Source organism: Mya arenaria, chromosome 13 (assembly GCF_026914265.1).
Source record: "Mya arenaria isolate MELC-2E11 chromosome 13, ASM2691426v1".
Taxonomy (NCBI): domain Eukaryota; kingdom Metazoa; phylum Mollusca; class Bivalvia; order Myida; family Myidae; genus Mya; species Mya arenaria.
In genome coordinates, this window is record NC_069134.1 from 16,529,030 (window position 1) to 16,547,819 (window position 18,790).

Here is an 18,790-nt window from a genome sequence, read left to right on the forward strand (position 1 = left end):
CAGATTGAATCCATAAATGGTGTTGGGTCTACCGTTCGCTTTTACCACGGGGATGAAAAACTCGGACTGATTGCTTCTACCTATGATAACGGAAATGTCAACTATTTTATGTATGATGCAATTGGGTGAGTATATTATAATAATTCTCCATGGACTTATCGAATGAGCAATAAGATACAAATGTGTATAGAGCTTAAACTGAGTATGATGTATAAAAACAGTATTTAGTATACATGTCTCTAAGACACAATGGTATTCAACTCGAATGTATGCATTTTCGTAATGGTAGTTTATGTCTGACTGAACGAATTTTAACGCACATTTCAATGTTAAATGGCGGTTGTAGTACGGGAACGGAAGTCGTCCTTGATTTTTAAGATTTTACACGCGTCAGCGACCAATTTTCAGAAATGAAATTTAACGCGGTGTTCGTATACAAGCTCTAAACATTGACATTTTAGGTAACTAAAACACCATCGACAGACGGATACATGTTAAACGATATTGTGACTGCATTTTGATGCAATAGATGTTGCTATTTCAAATTAAACTGACGCTTTGTTTTATAGTGTTTAGTCATATCGTTGCATTATTAGACTTATAGATTTACATATAGTCGACAATGGCATTTAGTTCACAATTTGTCCTAGTGATAAACTAGTTGCTCGAGGTAAAATATTTATTTCTGGAGTAAATATCAACCGAGAGCCATGTCAAAAATACTTATCCTGTAAAATGGATATATTTTGATATTTTGACCAACAGCACAAGGTGAAACATTAAATAAGTTACAGAGGTCATAAGCTTGGGTGAATGAAAATATATATGAATATATATTTTAAGAAGCACTGTTTTGTTTTGTTTTTATTAATAAGTCTATATTTATATTTTTCAATTACAATGTATTTAAGGTTAACGTACGTCAATCGGATGATTTTGACTTTCAATTCACGTGCGTATGGTTCGGGTCGATAAGACATAAAACAGTTTCATCAGATTATATGCTTAATTTACATAATCATTTCATTGGTATGTTTTACAATTCTTAACAGAATCAGTTAATTGAAAAAAACAACACTATTTCATTCCTTGTGACATTCACCGACGACGGGTGTACACTTTCGGAAAAAAGGTTAAACCGGCTCCTGGTTACACTCATTATTGAAGCAGGGAGTGGGACATTAACCACAAACATTTTTACACCCCTTTTTTGATATTTCTTTTTAAATCTCTATAAGAAGCGCTGGTGTCCATATTGTTTTTTTCCCTCGGCCATTTTTCTATTCTCCTGTGAATGAATTGCACGAACTCGTCTTCGATTGGCAATTGTGCGAAAAGTCAATAATTTCCCGTATTCCCGTTAACTACACGGATGGATCCGGCAATAATTCTTGCGGGATTTTTTTATAAAGCAGTATTACTATGTAGTAGTATATAATTACAGTGATCAAGAACACTAAAACTATAGTTATTTTATCCATCACAAACAGTCCAAGATTATTTCAATACAAAAAATAAACGTAAACGATGGTTTGAACTTACTATCATAGTAGAATTGGATCTCTAGTAAATGTTTGTCGTAAAATGGAAAACATGTTTTCTGCGCTGCAACAAAGCTTTCTCGCGGCAATACCAATGTACATCTCAGTGTTAAGCTCTCAACTTTCTAGATGATTCAGTTTCACTGATAAGAATTTATACTCATAATAATACACATAGTTTTGATTGAAATGCAAATTAAAGTGTAAATCAATAGAATAAGACACGATTTGTATTTTATTCAATGTTTCAATCCGGATATTTTTATAGGCATTGTTGAATTTGATCACTTTAATCATATGTTTTAATTAGACTGTTTTGTTGCGAACATTTGTTAACAATGTGAATGTCTCATACATTTACATATAAACGTATTCGTACAGGTCCGTTGTGAACGTGCTTTCGGAAAATGGTGCCCTTGTGAACTCATACCAACGGGATCCATTTGGCAATGCTATAGCATCACTTGAAAATGTGCCATCAATTTTCACGTTTGTTGGACAGTGGGGTGTGGTTGATATAAAAGAGATTCCCGACGTATTTTATATGAGGACACGATTTTATGACTCCGACACAGGCCGATTCATGAGCCCTGATACATTTGGTTTAGGTGCTCATAGCAAAAACTTTTATGCTTATTGTGCGAATAATCCAGTAAGTTACAAAGACCCAAAGGGTACATGTCCATGGTGTTTACTTATGTTAAGAACGGCGGCCAAAGGAGCGGTAACAAGTGTGGTGAAATATGGCTTGACTACTCCTAGGAATGAATGGACATGGGGAGGTAAGAGGTTACACTTGTTTTCTTACAAGTCGAAATGTTGGGGAAGTTTAAAAAATAAATTCAAAATTAATACTTCAAACGGCATTTTTTCAGAATGTAACAACAATATTTGGAGCTTTATTTACAGGCGCGGCAGGAGCCGCAGTTGAAGGGGCCATCAACGGGGCCGTTAAGCCCTTCAAAAAGATACTACCAGGCTGGGCGAAGGATGTTATATCGGATGTCGCGAACGTAGCGGGTACAGCCACACAGAAGTTGATAGATGATGAGCCATATTCTCTTAGAGACGCCGCTGAAGATTTCGGCAACAAACAGCTAGATCGTGCTCAGGATAAATTGGAGGAGAAATTTCCCCTTTTTAAAAAGTTTAACAAAATATGTGGAGCTGTTGAAAAGTATTCAGGTTATAGTGGAGCGGTAAGCATAGTACATAGCATTTGTGACATATAATTATTTAAATTATCATATTTATTTATAACGTTGGTCATATGTTGATATCATATTCCAATCTATCACCAAATCATTATTTCATAATATTTGTACAGTAAAGTAAACCATTAAGTTCTCTGCCAGTGAAAAAAATACGCTCCATGGATTTTAATTTCAGAAGTTAAAAAAGAGACGATTTGTTTATGAAACGTATGTTTCGAGCTAATTTCTGTTGAAGCTTGGTGACGTTGGATATGTTGCAGATGATGTTGTTTTATCCGGTCGTCGAGTACTTGGAATCAGTTTATTTTTTAAGTTTTATTTTATTCTTCATTGTTTTCAAGTTGATGTTGACTCCAATGAGGCTTTATTTTACATTTATAATTATTTTTGCTAAATGCTGGGCTTTGGGCATAATTTTATTGATTTAAACCCATTGTTATCTCGTTTTCCAATGAACTGACCGGGCATGTCCTTGTAGTTTGCATTGTATTATTGCATATTTCAGAACTCAATTGAACAGTCTCAGTTAAATCGAAACTGCCATCTTTATACTGTAGATGTAGTTTGTGCTTTTGAAGGATGTGTGCAGAATATAACAATCTTTCATTCCCGATGCTTATATTAATATTCTAGTATTGTTACTCTGTGATTGCTCGCTGTAAAGTATTACTTAGTTTTCTGGTAACTGGGTTTAGGTAAGACGGCCACCGACAGTTGACTTATGCGCATTCAGGACAATTTTAAGTAAAAATGTTATACAACGTTCATTCTTCGTTTTATTTTCGTTTTAGCCATGCGATTGGAAAGATCGAATAAAAGATTTCTTTGACAAATTGCTTGACGATATCATAAACTGGATACAATCAAGAGATCCAGTGAGTTATTTCCTATATGTTGATTAAATATTTTTGTAAATTCTTTTAATACTTTTAAAGCGAAGAAACCCTTAAGATTTATATATTTATTCGTGAAAATTTGAATTTCTGGCTTAATGACTACAATGCATTTGTAGAAACGCACTTTCTTAATACAAATCCAGGCAGTAGTGAGTAAACCATTCAGCTCCTGAGTTAGAAATTAAATGTGTTTTCTTTTAACATTTAACAGAACGATATGCTTGGTCCGGATGGCTACGGACCGGCCCGTTTTATATCCAAGGATTTGACTTTGAAATACACTATCAGATTTGAAAACGACGCAAACGCCACTGCACCAGCACAGCGCGTGTATGTCGAACACAAATACAGTGAGCACTTGGATGCCAGACACTTTGTTCTCGGAAAGTTTGGCTTTGGCAACTTGACGAAAGAAATGCCAATAAGGAGCAAAATTTATCAGGTTCGTGAAGCATTTATTTGAAAAAACTGACAATAGCATTGTGTTAATAATCAGGGCAGAATTTCCATTTCAGACACAAATAAGAAAGTCTGCAATAAAATAATATTTAAAATAGATATGAATCGGAGGAAAAAGGCGATACATACGGACATTTTATATCCCCGTCCAGCTTCACAAGGGGTTAACGTAGGGTATAATTTTGTCATTTTTTCATATGTTTCCATCACACTTACATTACATACTGATCAGGCCAACAGTCATATGAACATTCCATTATTAGAGAACAGAGTAAGACCGAATGTCATGAGTCTGACTCAGAACGCATTGTTTTTATGTAAAATCGCTAAACATTGGGTATGAACACAACTTTTTAAAGTCAAGGACAAATTCAAAGTCAAATTTCAAAACTCAGATGGTGTAAAACAACTTAATACCAGGTAAAATTCCATTTCATCAGTTTTTTACCTTTTCATAAAATTCATTAATTTAACAATTGTGCAATTTTGAAATCTGGGCATTGTTATACAACAAACGCGTTTTTAGCAAACAGTTCTTGTGTTTGTAAGTTTAGCAATCATAATACCTTTGCTCTTTCATAGTTTAAAAATACATAATGCATAGTATTATTATTCCAGTTTTTATAGCGCTCTTTTCATATATACATATAAAAATCAGCATCCAAATTACAAGATGGGGATAACTAAAATCAAGGTTGAATATACTTGACTTTACATATAAAAATGATCTATTTCTTTTAATAGATTAAAACAGAATGAAATATAGACAATATATAAAGAAAAAGAAATTGGAAAATAGGAGGGAATTGTTTTACTCTTGAAAAGGTTCGAATGTATTGCATATCTAAACGAAAATGAAATTTAAACGTTATGATGTTTGGTCATCCCCACCCACGTTGGTATTGTGAAAGGCCCTTAACTCAGAAAAAAACCGCTTAAAATTGTCAAAGATGAACCTGTATATAAATTACAGTAACACTTTTCAACAGGATACCATAGACATGACGAAAGAAAAGGGTATTGTTGTCCAAGTGTTTGCTGGGCTTGATTTAGTCAAAGAAGTTATTGCTTGGGAGTTCCAGACTATAGATCCAATAACAGGTTTGTTTTTTAGTGTGCTGTGTATGGGTAGACGATATAATGTTAAAATGTCAAAAATGTCCAACCTTACCTGGTAGTGATAAATATATACTTTATAATAGAGAAAAGCGTTTCGTTACATTCCCTAATGCTACTGTTTGTTATAAATGAAGACTTACACCTGTATCATTTCTACTTCTTGAGTGATAGCTTTCAAACCTTAGTAATTTTTATCGTTAGGATCGGCTCCAACGGATCCTGGGATTGGCTTTCTTCCCCCCAACAATGGAACGTCCGGGCAGGGATTTGTGAGTTTCAGTATAAAGTCAAGAATAGAAACCCCCCATCTGTCAGTGATTCATGCAAACTCCTCGATATTCTTTGATCAAAATGAACCAATAGACACTCCAGATTTGTTCAACACGGTGAGTTTAGGATATGAAATAGTTGTATGGAACGTTTTTAAAATTCCAGCATTATACTTTTGTTTGTTATGATAATAACTTTATTGTAATAGTTTTATAAATATGGTTTTAAAGACTTTAATGTTTTTTAAACACAATACTCTTACACATAACCAGCTCTCAAAAACGAGAAAATTTAAAAGAACTTCCATTAAATAAATACAACATTACCCTCTGTTATAAAACTAGATAACAACACAATGTTTTTCAGATCGACGATCGGTACCCGATTATTAATGGGTCGATTGTACCGGGTACAGAGTCTCGGGACTCAGTAACATTGGCCCTCCGAGCTTTAGACTCAGGTTCCGGTGTCCAACGCATAGATTTATTCAAGAGGGAAGGTTGGTTTCATTTCTTCAATTAATATGTTTATACCTGTCACAATAACAGTGAAGATAAAAAGCGATACTTCTTTTAAAGTATCAAAAGTCGCCTTAGTTGCATTACTAAGAAAATTCTAAACCAAATACTATAGGACACATCGACCAGATTTGTATATTTAACTTGCTTAAACGTAGATCGCTTGTAACAAGTATTAGCCATTGCTATGTTTCATACATAGCATACCCTACATAAAATGAAAAAAATGCATATGCCGACAACAATCAAGATATATCTTATTGTTCTCTCTCTCAGGTGAAAGTATCACTTTATATAAAAGTAACATCACCGAAGCGATATTTGTTCTTCCATTGGAAACAAACCTTCCACAAACTATTTTACCAGTAGCAGTTGATTTTGTTGGAAACAGAATTGATTTACAAGACATTGACCAAGAGTCAGCCATCACAGTCAACGTAACCATAGAAACAAGTAAGGACAAAATGTTTGTTGCTGAGAAATAGCAAATTGAAAATCATTTAATTGCAACAAAGATTAATAAGTAGCATCCGTTGCCATGGCCCGTTCTTCTTCCAAATACTGTTTCTACTTCTAAGGTTATAACAATAAATATATATGGTCTTAAACCATTTTAGTGTATTGTTCCGCTTTTCGACCTAAAAAAATATCGACATTAATGCAAACCTAAAACCCTCCTAACATAGGCTTGTTTCTGTAGTTTTTAAGTATTAAGCATATTTTGTTTGCGTTTGTAAAACATGACGTTTATGTTTCGCAAAACTAATAGACGACACGTGTTAAGATATGTTATATACGACTCTATCGAATATCGTCTTTCTTTTAGCACCCTGCGAATGCTCTGGTAATGGCAACTGTTCAGAGGGAATGAATGTGTGTGAGTGCATGAATGGATTTCATGGAACTTATTGTAACAGAAGTACGTATTCATTTCAATTCATTTCGACCATCAACATAAATCCAGCAAATTAAACCTAAAATCGCTTACATATTCGTATGTTAACAAACAATGAAGATTACTGTTTCGTATTTCCGCCATCAGCTATTCACATAATTTGCATAAACACTTGAAAATATGCAATATAATTATCTCGGTCAAGATTCGTTTGAAGTATCCACTAAAGCTGAATAATTATCTTACCAGTCAAACATGTCTGTTTCCGTCTCTGCGTTGAAAGGGAATTATTAGAAAATAATAATTTATTAAATATCGTGAAAAGGCAAACACAATGTTTCCAAAGAATGTACGTTACATGACGGTTTTATTATGAATGTTTCTAGATATTTAAGCAAGAAGTGTGTTATATTAGTAGCGACCTTACTTAAAATGTTTACTTACAATGAATTTTACATAACGAGTGTCGTGAAAACTTTCTAAATATTCAAGTAAAAAAGTTATGATATTGATAGCCATAACTGAAAATGTTCGACATATCCTAGTATCAAAAAAATACTTAAAACTTGATCATCTATGTGTATGTAAAACAGTTGACCAGCCTTTCATTATATTATACTGTTTAAAACATTTGTGGGACATTTATGGATTAAACTCCTTTGGTTTGTTTTTGACGGACATCACCTTACTATATAAAACGCAATATTCTTTAGATTGGTGTTCTATATATTTGTTTTATCAATGTTATATTGTCTTTACGATAGCCATACTTATCATTAATTCTGTCTGAGACCAATAACAAATCTGAATCCCAGATTATGTTTATCATAAAACCATTTAATTTCGAATTACTGTTTTAGCTACACCTCCAGTTGAACCACCAGTGCTTGAGGTTAGATCAACACCGGGCTATGCAAGAGAACCAATTGAACTTCAAATCTCAGCTCGCAATATCTCGGGTGTTTTTGAGGATCTCTCAATTATAATATCGGATATTCCTCCGAACACATTATTTTCTAAGGGCGTTTTGAAAGGTGATGGAAACCTTTACATAGACGCTTCTAAGTTTGGTTACATCAACATGACGACCGATCAGTACGGTGAAATAGACCTTAAAATAACTGTAATGCAGACTATCATCGACCAGAATTTATCAAGGTCTACTGTTCTTCGTCTTCTTATCCATCCATATTTTGAAACAGTGTCCGTCCAGTTTACGGCATGCCTTGCAGAAGATAAAAACAACTCTGTCATGTTTAGTTCTAGTGTTTCATTTGTTGGAATATCCAACACAGAGATTACACAAAATATCTCATTTACCTTGCCCCACGTTGTTAGCTTGATGTTACCGACATGGGTGCATCCACTGGAGCGTTACAACAAAGACAGTGTTTACCAGATAGATACAAAAGTTGCTCTTGGACATCTTCAAATCACAAGACCCTACAAACCATTCAACACATCAGTTATAGTGCGTGTTCAGCCTGATGGTGTACCACTAAAGGAGTTCGTTTTCGAATTTCAAGTTGGAAGCGAATGTTCAGAAGGTATTATAAAAATTACTGGTGACACATTGTAGTACATCTATATTAAGTTCCATCAGCATTGTTTATTTGTTTAGCTCACCCGACAAATAGGCTCAAGTGAGCTTTCTGATCAAAGCTTATTTTTCGTATGTATATTTGTATCTATGTCAATCGTTAATGTTTCACGTGTTCCGACTTTTTATCAAGAACAACCATTTACGACCAAGTTGGGCATAACGTATCCTTGGGTGAAGGGGATTCGAGTTCAAATGAAGGGTCAGACTCTCTTCCAATGGAATTCAATAACGAAGTAGTGAAAGCTGGGTGGGTTCTTCTTTAAAGCCGGTGGACAAACACTCAAAATTATAAAACATATATAGAAGCTTAATCAATGTAGTTTCAATGCATGGTACTAAGGACCAGGTGGGTCCAAAATTGGGGTCCAAGTTCCAAATATGACTATATAGGGGGCACATTTAAATTATTTATCTTTAATATTTTTCCTGTGAGGAGAATAATTCCATATATTGGTACTTCATATATTGATTAAGGCCAATGAGCGAAAGTGTAGTATACAAGACCATACCATTGCAGTCATTATCCTTTGTTAAGTTTTGGTGTGCCTTCCTTCATAGAACCATAACCTTATTTTCAGTATTGGCTCAGTAATCGGCCTTAGTTACTTTACCGATGCAGTGAATACGTAGTTCTTGTTCATAGCACAAGGACAAGATTGAAGGGAGTCAAATTTCATACCTTGTAAGATGACAACGAGGGGAAGTGTAGCGTATAGGAATTCTAGCACAGCTACTAGACAATGGGCCGAATTCAGAACAACCACTCTCACTCAAACTCAATGAGTTAATCCTTTGTAATCACATAACGGTCGAGATATTTTTGAGTGAAAGGTCTATCCGTATTCACAGGTGTGAGTGAGACTCAAGTGTTTTGCGTGAGTGGGACATTTGTGAGTACTCGGCTAGGCCACTTGAACCACCCTCAAGGATTAGTTGTGAATACGAAATGAATGAGTGTGAGGGATAAATGTAGATGACAAGTAGAAAAGGTGAAATATATCAGATTGTGGAACAAATAAGGGACACCCTCGTTCCCAGAACATATTTAAGAGACCGGGATAATCATTTAAAGTACGTATGCTTAAAAAACGTTGCCTTCTATAAAAATCAAATTTTCAAAAAGATGCGCCATTCATATATATTTGTTTTGTTTCGTAATGATCTTGAACGCCCAGCAAACTTGATGGTTGCGTTTCATCGATGGCTGCAGGAACATGCAGATAAATGTACGCGAAATTAGCAGCCTAGCGGCGTGAACATGGCGGACTAGCGGTCTAAATTTGTTCTCTATTTCAAAGCTATTGGTCATGCGTTTAATTGGAAAACATGATAAATCAAAGTTTTTATTCGTACATAGTCATAGCGGTCCAAGTTAATTTGTTTTCCACATCGAAGCATTTTTATATGAGCTTCCTCTAAAACAATGCTTAAATAATGTTTTTTTATATGCAAAATTCGTCACGCTAGAGCATTTTTTTTCAAAAAGTAAATCAAGCATTCCAGCGGCGTAGTGGCGTGTATATAGCGGCCTAGTGGCCTAAAATTCCCAAAAACTCAATCCAGCAGCCTCCCAAAAGGGGGTAATACTGATATTCCCTAAAGTGGGATGTGAATCATCATCACCACTACCAACAACAACAACAACACCAGCATCAACAATTATTATTATTATTATTATTATTATTATTATTATCGTCATCTTCATCCAATTTCCCCTACATTTCATAAGTTGTTTTTCACTCAGAGGTGTAATTTCCCCATAAGAGGTAGACTCGTTCGCTAATTTTATCAAAGTGCTATTTTTAATTAAGTGTTTTCAACTTTCATATTTTTTTCAAACGTCAAAGACCGCTTTATGCTAACTACATAAGCAAGATTATATACCAATACATATTTAAATCATGTGATACAATGGAAAACGGCTACATTTAAAACAGCATCAACAAAAAACATGCATTTCAACGCATTTTGCAACAGTTCTTTACCATCCAATACGTTTATTTTTATTAACCAAATGTTTTAAAATGTTAGGTTTCAGAATAACAATCAGTGTCATTTGTTTTTCGCCATATCTACCAATAAGGTACTCAAATCGCAAATAAGCATATGTTTACTGTAAACATCACCATAGTCAAACAGATAATCCGATATGATCATGAAAACATTGTATATGTACTGTACTGGTCAATTGATGAAGTGGAGTGCTAGCGAGGCGTGTGAATACGAACAGATCACTTGAGTGTCACTCCCCTTATTTCACTCAAGTGATCACTATAGTGTCCCTTGCGGAAATGTGGTTGGAGTGTGAGTGAGAGTGGATGTTCTGAATTCGGCCCTATATCCACCCAAGGTTACAACAAGTAATGACCGATAACACTGAGGCATTCGTCGCTTATCAATACAGCTCCTGTTCGTTGATGCATGCAATGTATCGTTTTAGTTTAAACTATAGTTGATATATCACAATTGTGGAGAAAGCTGTACTTATTTAAGCTATGCCACTCTCGTTGGCACGGTGTTGGGCAAGACTTGTGTTCCCGGAGAAATCACATTTGTCCGGTTTGGTGACTACAAAACAAACTAACATACGCCCATTTTATACATGAGGTCAAACGCAGTTTTTTTAGGATTAATCCATGTTTGCATGTTTAAACTTCTTTATATTTCTCTAACAGGATCGTGCGACTGTGTCGAAAATCACACACTTGAGTGTAGTCCGATTTTCAAACAATGTAATTGTAATCAGGCCTGGCAGGGAGATCGATGCGAAACTGATGTCAACGAATGTACACAACCGACAATTTGTTTGAGCATGCCAAACTCATCATGCCGCAACAGGGAATGGGGCTATGATTGCCTATGTGTGGAAGGTTATGACCTGCAAAATGACACTTGCATAGGTATGGGACTTGTATTAATATATGTACATAGTTTATAGAAACGCCCGTCATAATTTATTTTTAATTATTTCAAATTTTAAACGTTGTAGTGAAACATTAATTCCGCCTCTTCCCATTTGAAACAACACAAACCATATGTTTGTATGATACTTTAAATTTATCAAACTATTATCAAACACTTGTTAAAACTAAATTCTAAAAGGGTGTTCAATAGACATTTCCAGCATATTTGATATTGATAATCCCAGAAGCCTTCTGTATCAGTTGGGTTTGACTTTAGCCAAGTCTAAACAAATCAAACAACTAGTTTTAGCGACCATAATTAATGTTACCAACATACCTGTTTACTATGCATTCGTAGGAAATGGTAAAGGGAATATAACAACAACTACTTCACCCCAAACAACGGAGCCTCCTGTATCAGGTATATTGTTATTGCATTAAGATACAAACGCAACGTTTATGCTCTTAAACCTAAAATTTAAAACTCGGAATTGCGGCGGATATGCAGTAATTATTCTCTACCTGTTTGCAATATACTGAAACCATTTACTGTATAGAAAGGGACTTATAAGAGTATTAGTACGAATTAGTTAATTGTGAAATTGTTGTAATACTATATGTCAGGCTTATCGACTTAAAAACAGAACTTTGGTTTCAATCAGGTATAATAATAACATTTAAACGCATACCGCTTTAACGTTATCAGTCATTCTAAAATCCTTTTCAGGAAGAACTGTTTCATTAGTTATACGTGTCGCCGTTGATCTGCCTTCGACTGATAACTTAGAAAATAACACCACTTACGAAACATATGCCGCAAAGACTGACATTATGGTTTGTACAATCAGATAGAGATCAATTCATATAATTGCATTAATCTCACATTCTTTATTATTAATGCAAGTCAAATTTAAGGGTTTTAAAACGTGCAACCAATTCGCAAAACATTTGGCACCAAGGCCTCTAGGTCTTGCTAGACTACTTTTATTAGAAATATAGTTTTCAAAATGTTAGTTAGTTTCTTTTCACTAAAACGTACTGATCTCAGAAATTACTCTGCTAGCAAAGTTGATTTCGAAAAAAAAGATATTCGCAATTTCACTGAAAGACTTCAAACATTATTCTTACTTTTCTTTTTTTCTTACTGGTATTGTAGTAGAGGATATAATGAATTTGCACTAAGATTTCCAAAACACATGCTTATGATTGTGCATGCCTTGTGAACACTTGTTGTTTTGGTATCCGTTGAAAGGGCTTTAATTGCAGACATATAAATGCTAACATTAACTAATATTAACTTGAACAATAAAAAAATATTGAACAAAAATACAAACTGTAATAACTTTATGAATGAAGTAGTTTTGTCATTAAGTCCGTATTACATTGGGTCACAAGGCATCAAATTTTAATATAATGGTTAATGTAGCTGTCCGAGAACTAGCTTATTTGTGTTTGGATAACCAAAGGGCTGTAATGTTGTATTGGTATTCTTTCAGTTAACGAACTATTACAAACAACGTCTTGGCGATCGGCTGATAGATGTTTTTATTCGATCGTTGAGGTTTGATATTTCAATATGCATATTATCATTTATATTTTCTCTAATTTGTTTAAATACATTCTACTTAAATATCGCAGCCCCCTAGCATCCAATCATCAAGTTTTCAATGACTAAATTATTAAATTCAGTTACTGATTTTGAAAGTAAAGCTAACGCAATTCTTTTGTAACTTGTAAACATCGTTACGTTTTCTACTGCAAGATAAAGCTGCACGTTTGTTTCTGTACTAAGTGCATGTTCGGTATTTTGCAATAGTAAAGGAAGTCTGATTGTGCAACACGATGTATTGGTGAAGGACGAGGAACAAGCACTTCAAGAACTGTCGTTAGCTATTGTGGAACTGTTGACCTTTACTGACAGCAATTCATCAGGAATAATGCTAGATGGTGAACAAATTGCTGTTGAAAACGTTCGTCTTGGAAGTAGCAATGGTAAGGATGGCTAAGCCAGGACAAGTGTGTTCATTTAAAAGATCCGCAAAGTATTTGACAATTAGTTCACTGGCCTTCTGAAGAACAAAACATTTATCTTATCAAGAGAAATGGTATAAAAAATGATCCCACATGCTTATTTTCTAAAAATGTAATGAAGAAAGGGACATTGTATTTTTTGAAAGAGTGGCAAAGATTGCGTACATTGTATAAGCATTGATTGACACCTGTTTGTACCTTTGAGTAAGTGTTGTTTTAAAAATACTTCAAGCCCTGGATGCATGCAGTGTTTTTACGTCCTTGCATTCATGTGAGAGTGGCTGCCAGCTTGATAACAAAGGAACACCGACGTGCAGGTCAGTTACACACCGTTGCAAATGTACAGGTGTATATATTTAGTATCAAAATCTGCATTCCAAGGAATGCCAAAGATATAGTACTGCATTCTTCAAGCATTGTACTTGCAGCATCCGATATTATAATAATATTATTATTATGCTTGATGTTTATAGAGTACTAGTAATTAAATGTATTCTGTATCCGTTTGCTATTATCTTATCGAACTACTGCAATTCCATTCAATTGAGTGACAGGTGTTACTGTACATCCGTGTATATAAGTCGTCGTCTGTAACAGTATAAACAAAACACACAAGCTAGACTTCAAACAAGGAGGTTTAACAGAATGGTATGTTTTGAAAGGAGCCCGGCAGATCATTATTTTCAGAGGTCAATGAAGCCTGCCTTAATGCCATTATGACCATGATATATTATTATATAAATACTTATGATTATTTGAACAATTCTCACTAGCGATTGAAAAACAGACATGATAATCGATGATCGTTATAATTGGAATGTTTTCTTTTGATCAAGAATCGATATTATAATCGTATCTGAAAATATGCACAATATTGATCAGTTGCCAAAATGGTTTTATAACCGATAATTCATGAATAATAGAAAAAAAAAAACATTTAGTCGATTAGAGGTGCCTCCTTTTCTTTAAAATTAGCACTAGTTATGCAACTCCATCAAAATAACCATAGTTGGTTAATAATTGTTATCGCAATTGTTTCTATCGATAAAAGATGTCCGAAAAATATGATCGTTTATTACCGACGTCGAGAGCAAAAGAAGGTTTCTCAATAATATTCGATCATCCTTTAATCTCTAATTCTAACACTCTCTGCCTACATTTTCAGACCGGTTACGAAGGATGACAGTAAAACAGGTACACGAGTTTACATAAGATCATATACTTCCTTGAAAGAGTGCTTTAAAACATTTCGGAGCATGAATTCACATTTACATTTACAAACGCGCATTTACAAAAATACAATTCACAAAACTTCTCGGTGATTCTATATCTCCAGAAAAAATCCCAGTCTGTGTATCGATATAATAATACAGTACCCATATACGTAGTTCTATGACGAGCTTACAAATTATTTTTCTTTTTTATGGTTTTGTTTTTTATCTAAAAACCGTTCGGATATAACCAAAATATTGCTTGACCATCCTTAGCCTGGGTACTAAACTAGCTAAATACAGAAAGGTATACATACTATAAAAACTCTCCTTTTCCGGTATTTATTACCGTCTGGCTAACATCATCTGATGCTCAGTTGTCCACTTTTTATTCCAGACTACAAGGTGATTATTATAGCATTGGGCGTGACATGCGCATGCGTGGGACTGGTCATCGTAGTCGTTGTTGCAGTTCGCAAAAGTAGGCAATCGGCGAAGGACGTCAACTTAAATTCTGGAATATACGAAGCAGATAATAACGGAAGGGAAAATGTTCCCGCTTTTCATAATCCTGCATATGGTGAAGATTAAGAGAAACTATTACATGTAAATATTATATATACATGAATTTGATTCCACATGTTCATTTATGGATAAATGCAAGAATGTTTCCCCTCTACAATATGATTGAAAATGCACTTACCTTTTATAAGGACATTTATTGGCATCTTAAAGTGTTCAAGTTCGTATCTAGGAGTCAATTCGTATCTAAGTCAATTAAAACGTTTACTTTGTTTTAAAAAATGGTAAACTTCGATTTCATTATTTAAGTCTTTACGATGTTGAATTTATCTGAAATCTAAAGTAGTTTTAAAAGTCTTTTAAAACTTAATACGTAAAACTGTTGACACATAACGATCTAGTTTACATGCACTTTCCTTTTAATCTAATTTATCCATATTCATGTTTCGGTTACAATATACCATAATAACGTGCTTAAATGGTTAATTGTCTTTCAGTCCATGTACTGAATCTCCGATCGCCATGTATACAACCAAGTATTAATTCTTTTCAATAATCAAGGATCATGTTGACCTATTTTATTCTATTTAAGTATGTTGAATGTTTGAACTGAAATATAATTTCTGTTAAGGCCTTTATAATATTAATACAAATTAAGAAACTAAACATATATGATTATATTATGCAGGATATTCTTATCTCTTTATCAAGTATTTACAGAATATTGCCACCCTACCTGAATTGGCATGTCCCAGTAGTTTTCATTTCATCATTTAGACTATTCAAACTGCATAAAAATGAGATAACTAACGTGTACGCATAATAGCTTAACCGATATAAACACGGTATAATATAAATATATCCTTTTTTATAAACTTCATATATCAACTGCAATGTTGTTGTGTGTTTTTGTTGTTTGTATCAACATTACAAACGTTGTATCTTTCATGGTTTGATCTTAACGTTAATGTTAACTGACGCTACCGACATATATTTTGTATTCCTCGTATATAGTTGGGCCCATATGAATTTACAAAGCAGATGTATGTAATTGTCTTAGCATAAAAAGCTGTATTTCAATGGTGTAATAGTAAAATTGTATATATTAAACACTGTTTCAATACTTGCAACACAAAATGAAAGGAAATCATGTAATCAGTATCAATGCTTATATATAATATACTACATGCTTATTATATAATAAAATAGTAAACTCCGCTTTTAAGAACTTTTTTCTTACCTTTAATGTAAATAACGATGCAATTGTATCCCTGTGTTGTCTTTTAATGAGTGCAGTTTATAAATACCCGTTACACATTCCCAAGTTGCTCTACATTACACTGCAGAAAATTCCCTTTGATAGATGCGCAAAAATCATTGATATGTAATCCACACCTCAAAGTGTTACTTTGACCTTGCAGATAACAACACGACTATTATGCCTGACACACCTCTCCTTTGAGCTCTACAATTTTCTTTAAACATTTCTATAAAACATCAGAAACTTAAATATGGCGTTAAATTCTGTCGGACGGAAAACCAAACGAGTATTTACAGATGCAGCTAGACAGAGTTAGAGCTCTTGACTTAGTACAAATGATCTGATATTTGTTTGCACCCTTCAAACTCAATTCGGATATTTTCATAATTGGCTTCTGCTCAGAATGTTTGTTTCTGTGATATTTGATATTGATCTTGTTAAGTCAATAAGTAGGTTACAGTGCCAAGTGTAGAAGAGGCTACATGCCAGGTACACACAAATCGTGAATTTTAGGTCGTTTGGGTTTGAATAGTAGGTCACAAGTTTTGTTTAAACTAGAAGCCATTTGTTGTTTACAAAATAATGTTTGTCTCAACAAAGTGTAGGTCACGTTCGATTATTGGTCATATCAGGTAAACATGTAGGGTACTATGTTAAGTGTTCCGAAAGAGGTTCATGTCAGAACTAATTATCGAGCGACAACATTTTACGAAAAACATATGTCTTCAATATTACTTGTCAAGCCATGTTTAATGCAAGTGGGGTCAAAATATAGGAGTACAGTTGTTTTATATATAAGTTTTCAACACGCACGATTAGCATTCTGATTGCATTATTTATAAGTCATATGTAAACCACGACAATACGGTAATGAAAAGAAGGATGGTTTTGGCCATGCTACGATGTATTTAACTACAGATGCATAACAAAATTCACTAAACGCCTAGATACTAACGTATCAGTAAACATCAGTTACGCCAACCTGATCCTCATAAAACGACTTCAAACTTACGTGGTTATTCGTTAAGTTATCGATTACTCAGATATATTTTAGCAAATAAAACCTTCATCCGGGACAATGTAATTGGAAGTTATAAAGTGTACGTTGGGGCCCGGTTCGGTGAGGTCAGCATTGAAACAGGAAATTGGCATATTCAAAGTCCGATAACGCTTATATGGATATTGCTTTCTTGTAGCGAACATCATTGATGACTGCGCAGCGAAAAAAAACCTTTGCTGATGTATAGAATAAATACTAGGCGTATAACACTCCTTTTCGAGATATCCATTGGCCATAGCGACGTAGTTGCGTGTTGAGTCTTGAATGAATAAATATTATTGGGGCACAATCAATGCTGCATAGAAACATAACATTGCAAGCCAATATCAAGTATTTAAATAATCCTTTTAATCCATCTATTGTTCCAGTTGGCATGTCCAATCACAACCAAACAATGGTCAGGACGCTTGGCCATACCGTGCGCATGATGCATTGACGCTGTGAGCGAGATACACGTGCACGTTCTTGTGAGAACATGTTGTAACTCACGACGGAAGTCGTAAAACCTCACTGGTGTGTTTCAGTTTATAGCCAATGCTTTTGATTAAAAGAGAACCAATCAGGAGGTTGATTACATTCAGTGTTGATTTCACTACCTTTATTTATTTTGATACCAGTAACACTGCGGAAAATGGTTGAATATAGAACGGTCCCGTACATCTAGAATATACGGACGTGTTTTGACTCGTACACCCAACGTATACGGGACCCGTACACGAATACGTATACGGAACACCAGGTGTAAGGACTTCCGTATATCCATCGCCGTATCCGTGGATATACGGATTTAATGTATATAAAAAAAAATGGTTAAATTCTTTTACGTATTTTTGAAACAATACATATTTTATGCATAGCATTTTTTGGCAAAAATTTATGTATGTATGTACGGAGGCCGTACACTCGCGTGTACGGGGTCCGGTCTCCCGTCCCGTACATGCAACGTGTACGGGATGAATATATGGACCCCGTACACGCAACGTGTACGGGATGGATATACGGACCTCGGACACGCAGCGTGTACGGGATGGAAATACGGAACCCGTACGCGCAACGTGTACGGGATGGATATACGGACCCGTACACGCAATGTGTATGGGACGGGAGACCGGACCCCGTACACGCAACGTGTACGGGATGGATATACGGACCCCATACACGCAACGTGTATGGGATTGGAATACGAACCCCGTCCACGCATTGATGGACGAACCTTCACGTACACGCAACGTCTACGGATGAATGTATAGATCTTATACGGGATGGACCTAGGTAGGGTTTGACCGT

General features: G+C 34.8%; 1 protein-coding gene across 2 annotated transcripts in view; it reads left to right on the forward strand.

Moving 5' to 3' along the window:
- Positions 1 to 16,400, forward strand: part of LOC128212867 (uncharacterized) — a 55,373-nt gene extending 38,973 nt beyond the window's left edge. For both annotated transcript variants that reach the window (XM_052918243.1, XM_052918242.1), the window contains exons 23-41: positions 4 to 125; positions 1,923 to 2,323; positions 2,451 to 2,740; positions 3,547 to 3,630; positions 3,863 to 4,093; positions 5,100 to 5,211; positions 5,431 to 5,615; positions 5,866 to 5,998; positions 6,294 to 6,470; positions 6,844 to 6,936; positions 7,773 to 8,459; positions 11,191 to 11,415; positions 11,777 to 11,839; positions 12,146 to 12,252; positions 12,915 to 12,979; positions 13,235 to 13,410; positions 13,682 to 13,766; positions 14,615 to 14,643; positions 15,058 to 16,400. In XM_052918243.1, the coding sequence (XP_052774203.1) occupies positions 4 to 125; positions 1,923 to 2,323; positions 2,451 to 2,740; positions 3,547 to 3,630; positions 3,863 to 4,093; positions 5,100 to 5,211; positions 5,431 to 5,615; positions 5,866 to 5,998; positions 6,294 to 6,470; positions 6,844 to 6,936; positions 7,773 to 8,459; positions 11,191 to 11,415; positions 11,777 to 11,839; positions 12,146 to 12,252; positions 12,915 to 12,979; positions 13,235 to 13,410; positions 13,682 to 13,766; positions 14,615 to 14,643; positions 15,058 to 15,251 (3,459 nt within the window). In that variant the 3' untranslated portion in view covers positions 15,252 to 16,400. The remainder of the gene's footprint in view (positions 1 to 3; positions 126 to 1,922; positions 2,324 to 2,450; positions 2,741 to 3,546; positions 3,631 to 3,862; positions 4,094 to 5,099; positions 5,212 to 5,430; positions 5,616 to 5,865; positions 5,999 to 6,293; positions 6,471 to 6,843; positions 6,937 to 7,772; positions 8,460 to 11,190; positions 11,416 to 11,776; positions 11,840 to 12,145; positions 12,253 to 12,914; positions 12,980 to 13,234; positions 13,411 to 13,681; positions 13,767 to 14,614; positions 14,644 to 15,057) is intronic.
- Positions 16,401 to 18,790: the final 2,390 nt, after the last annotated feature.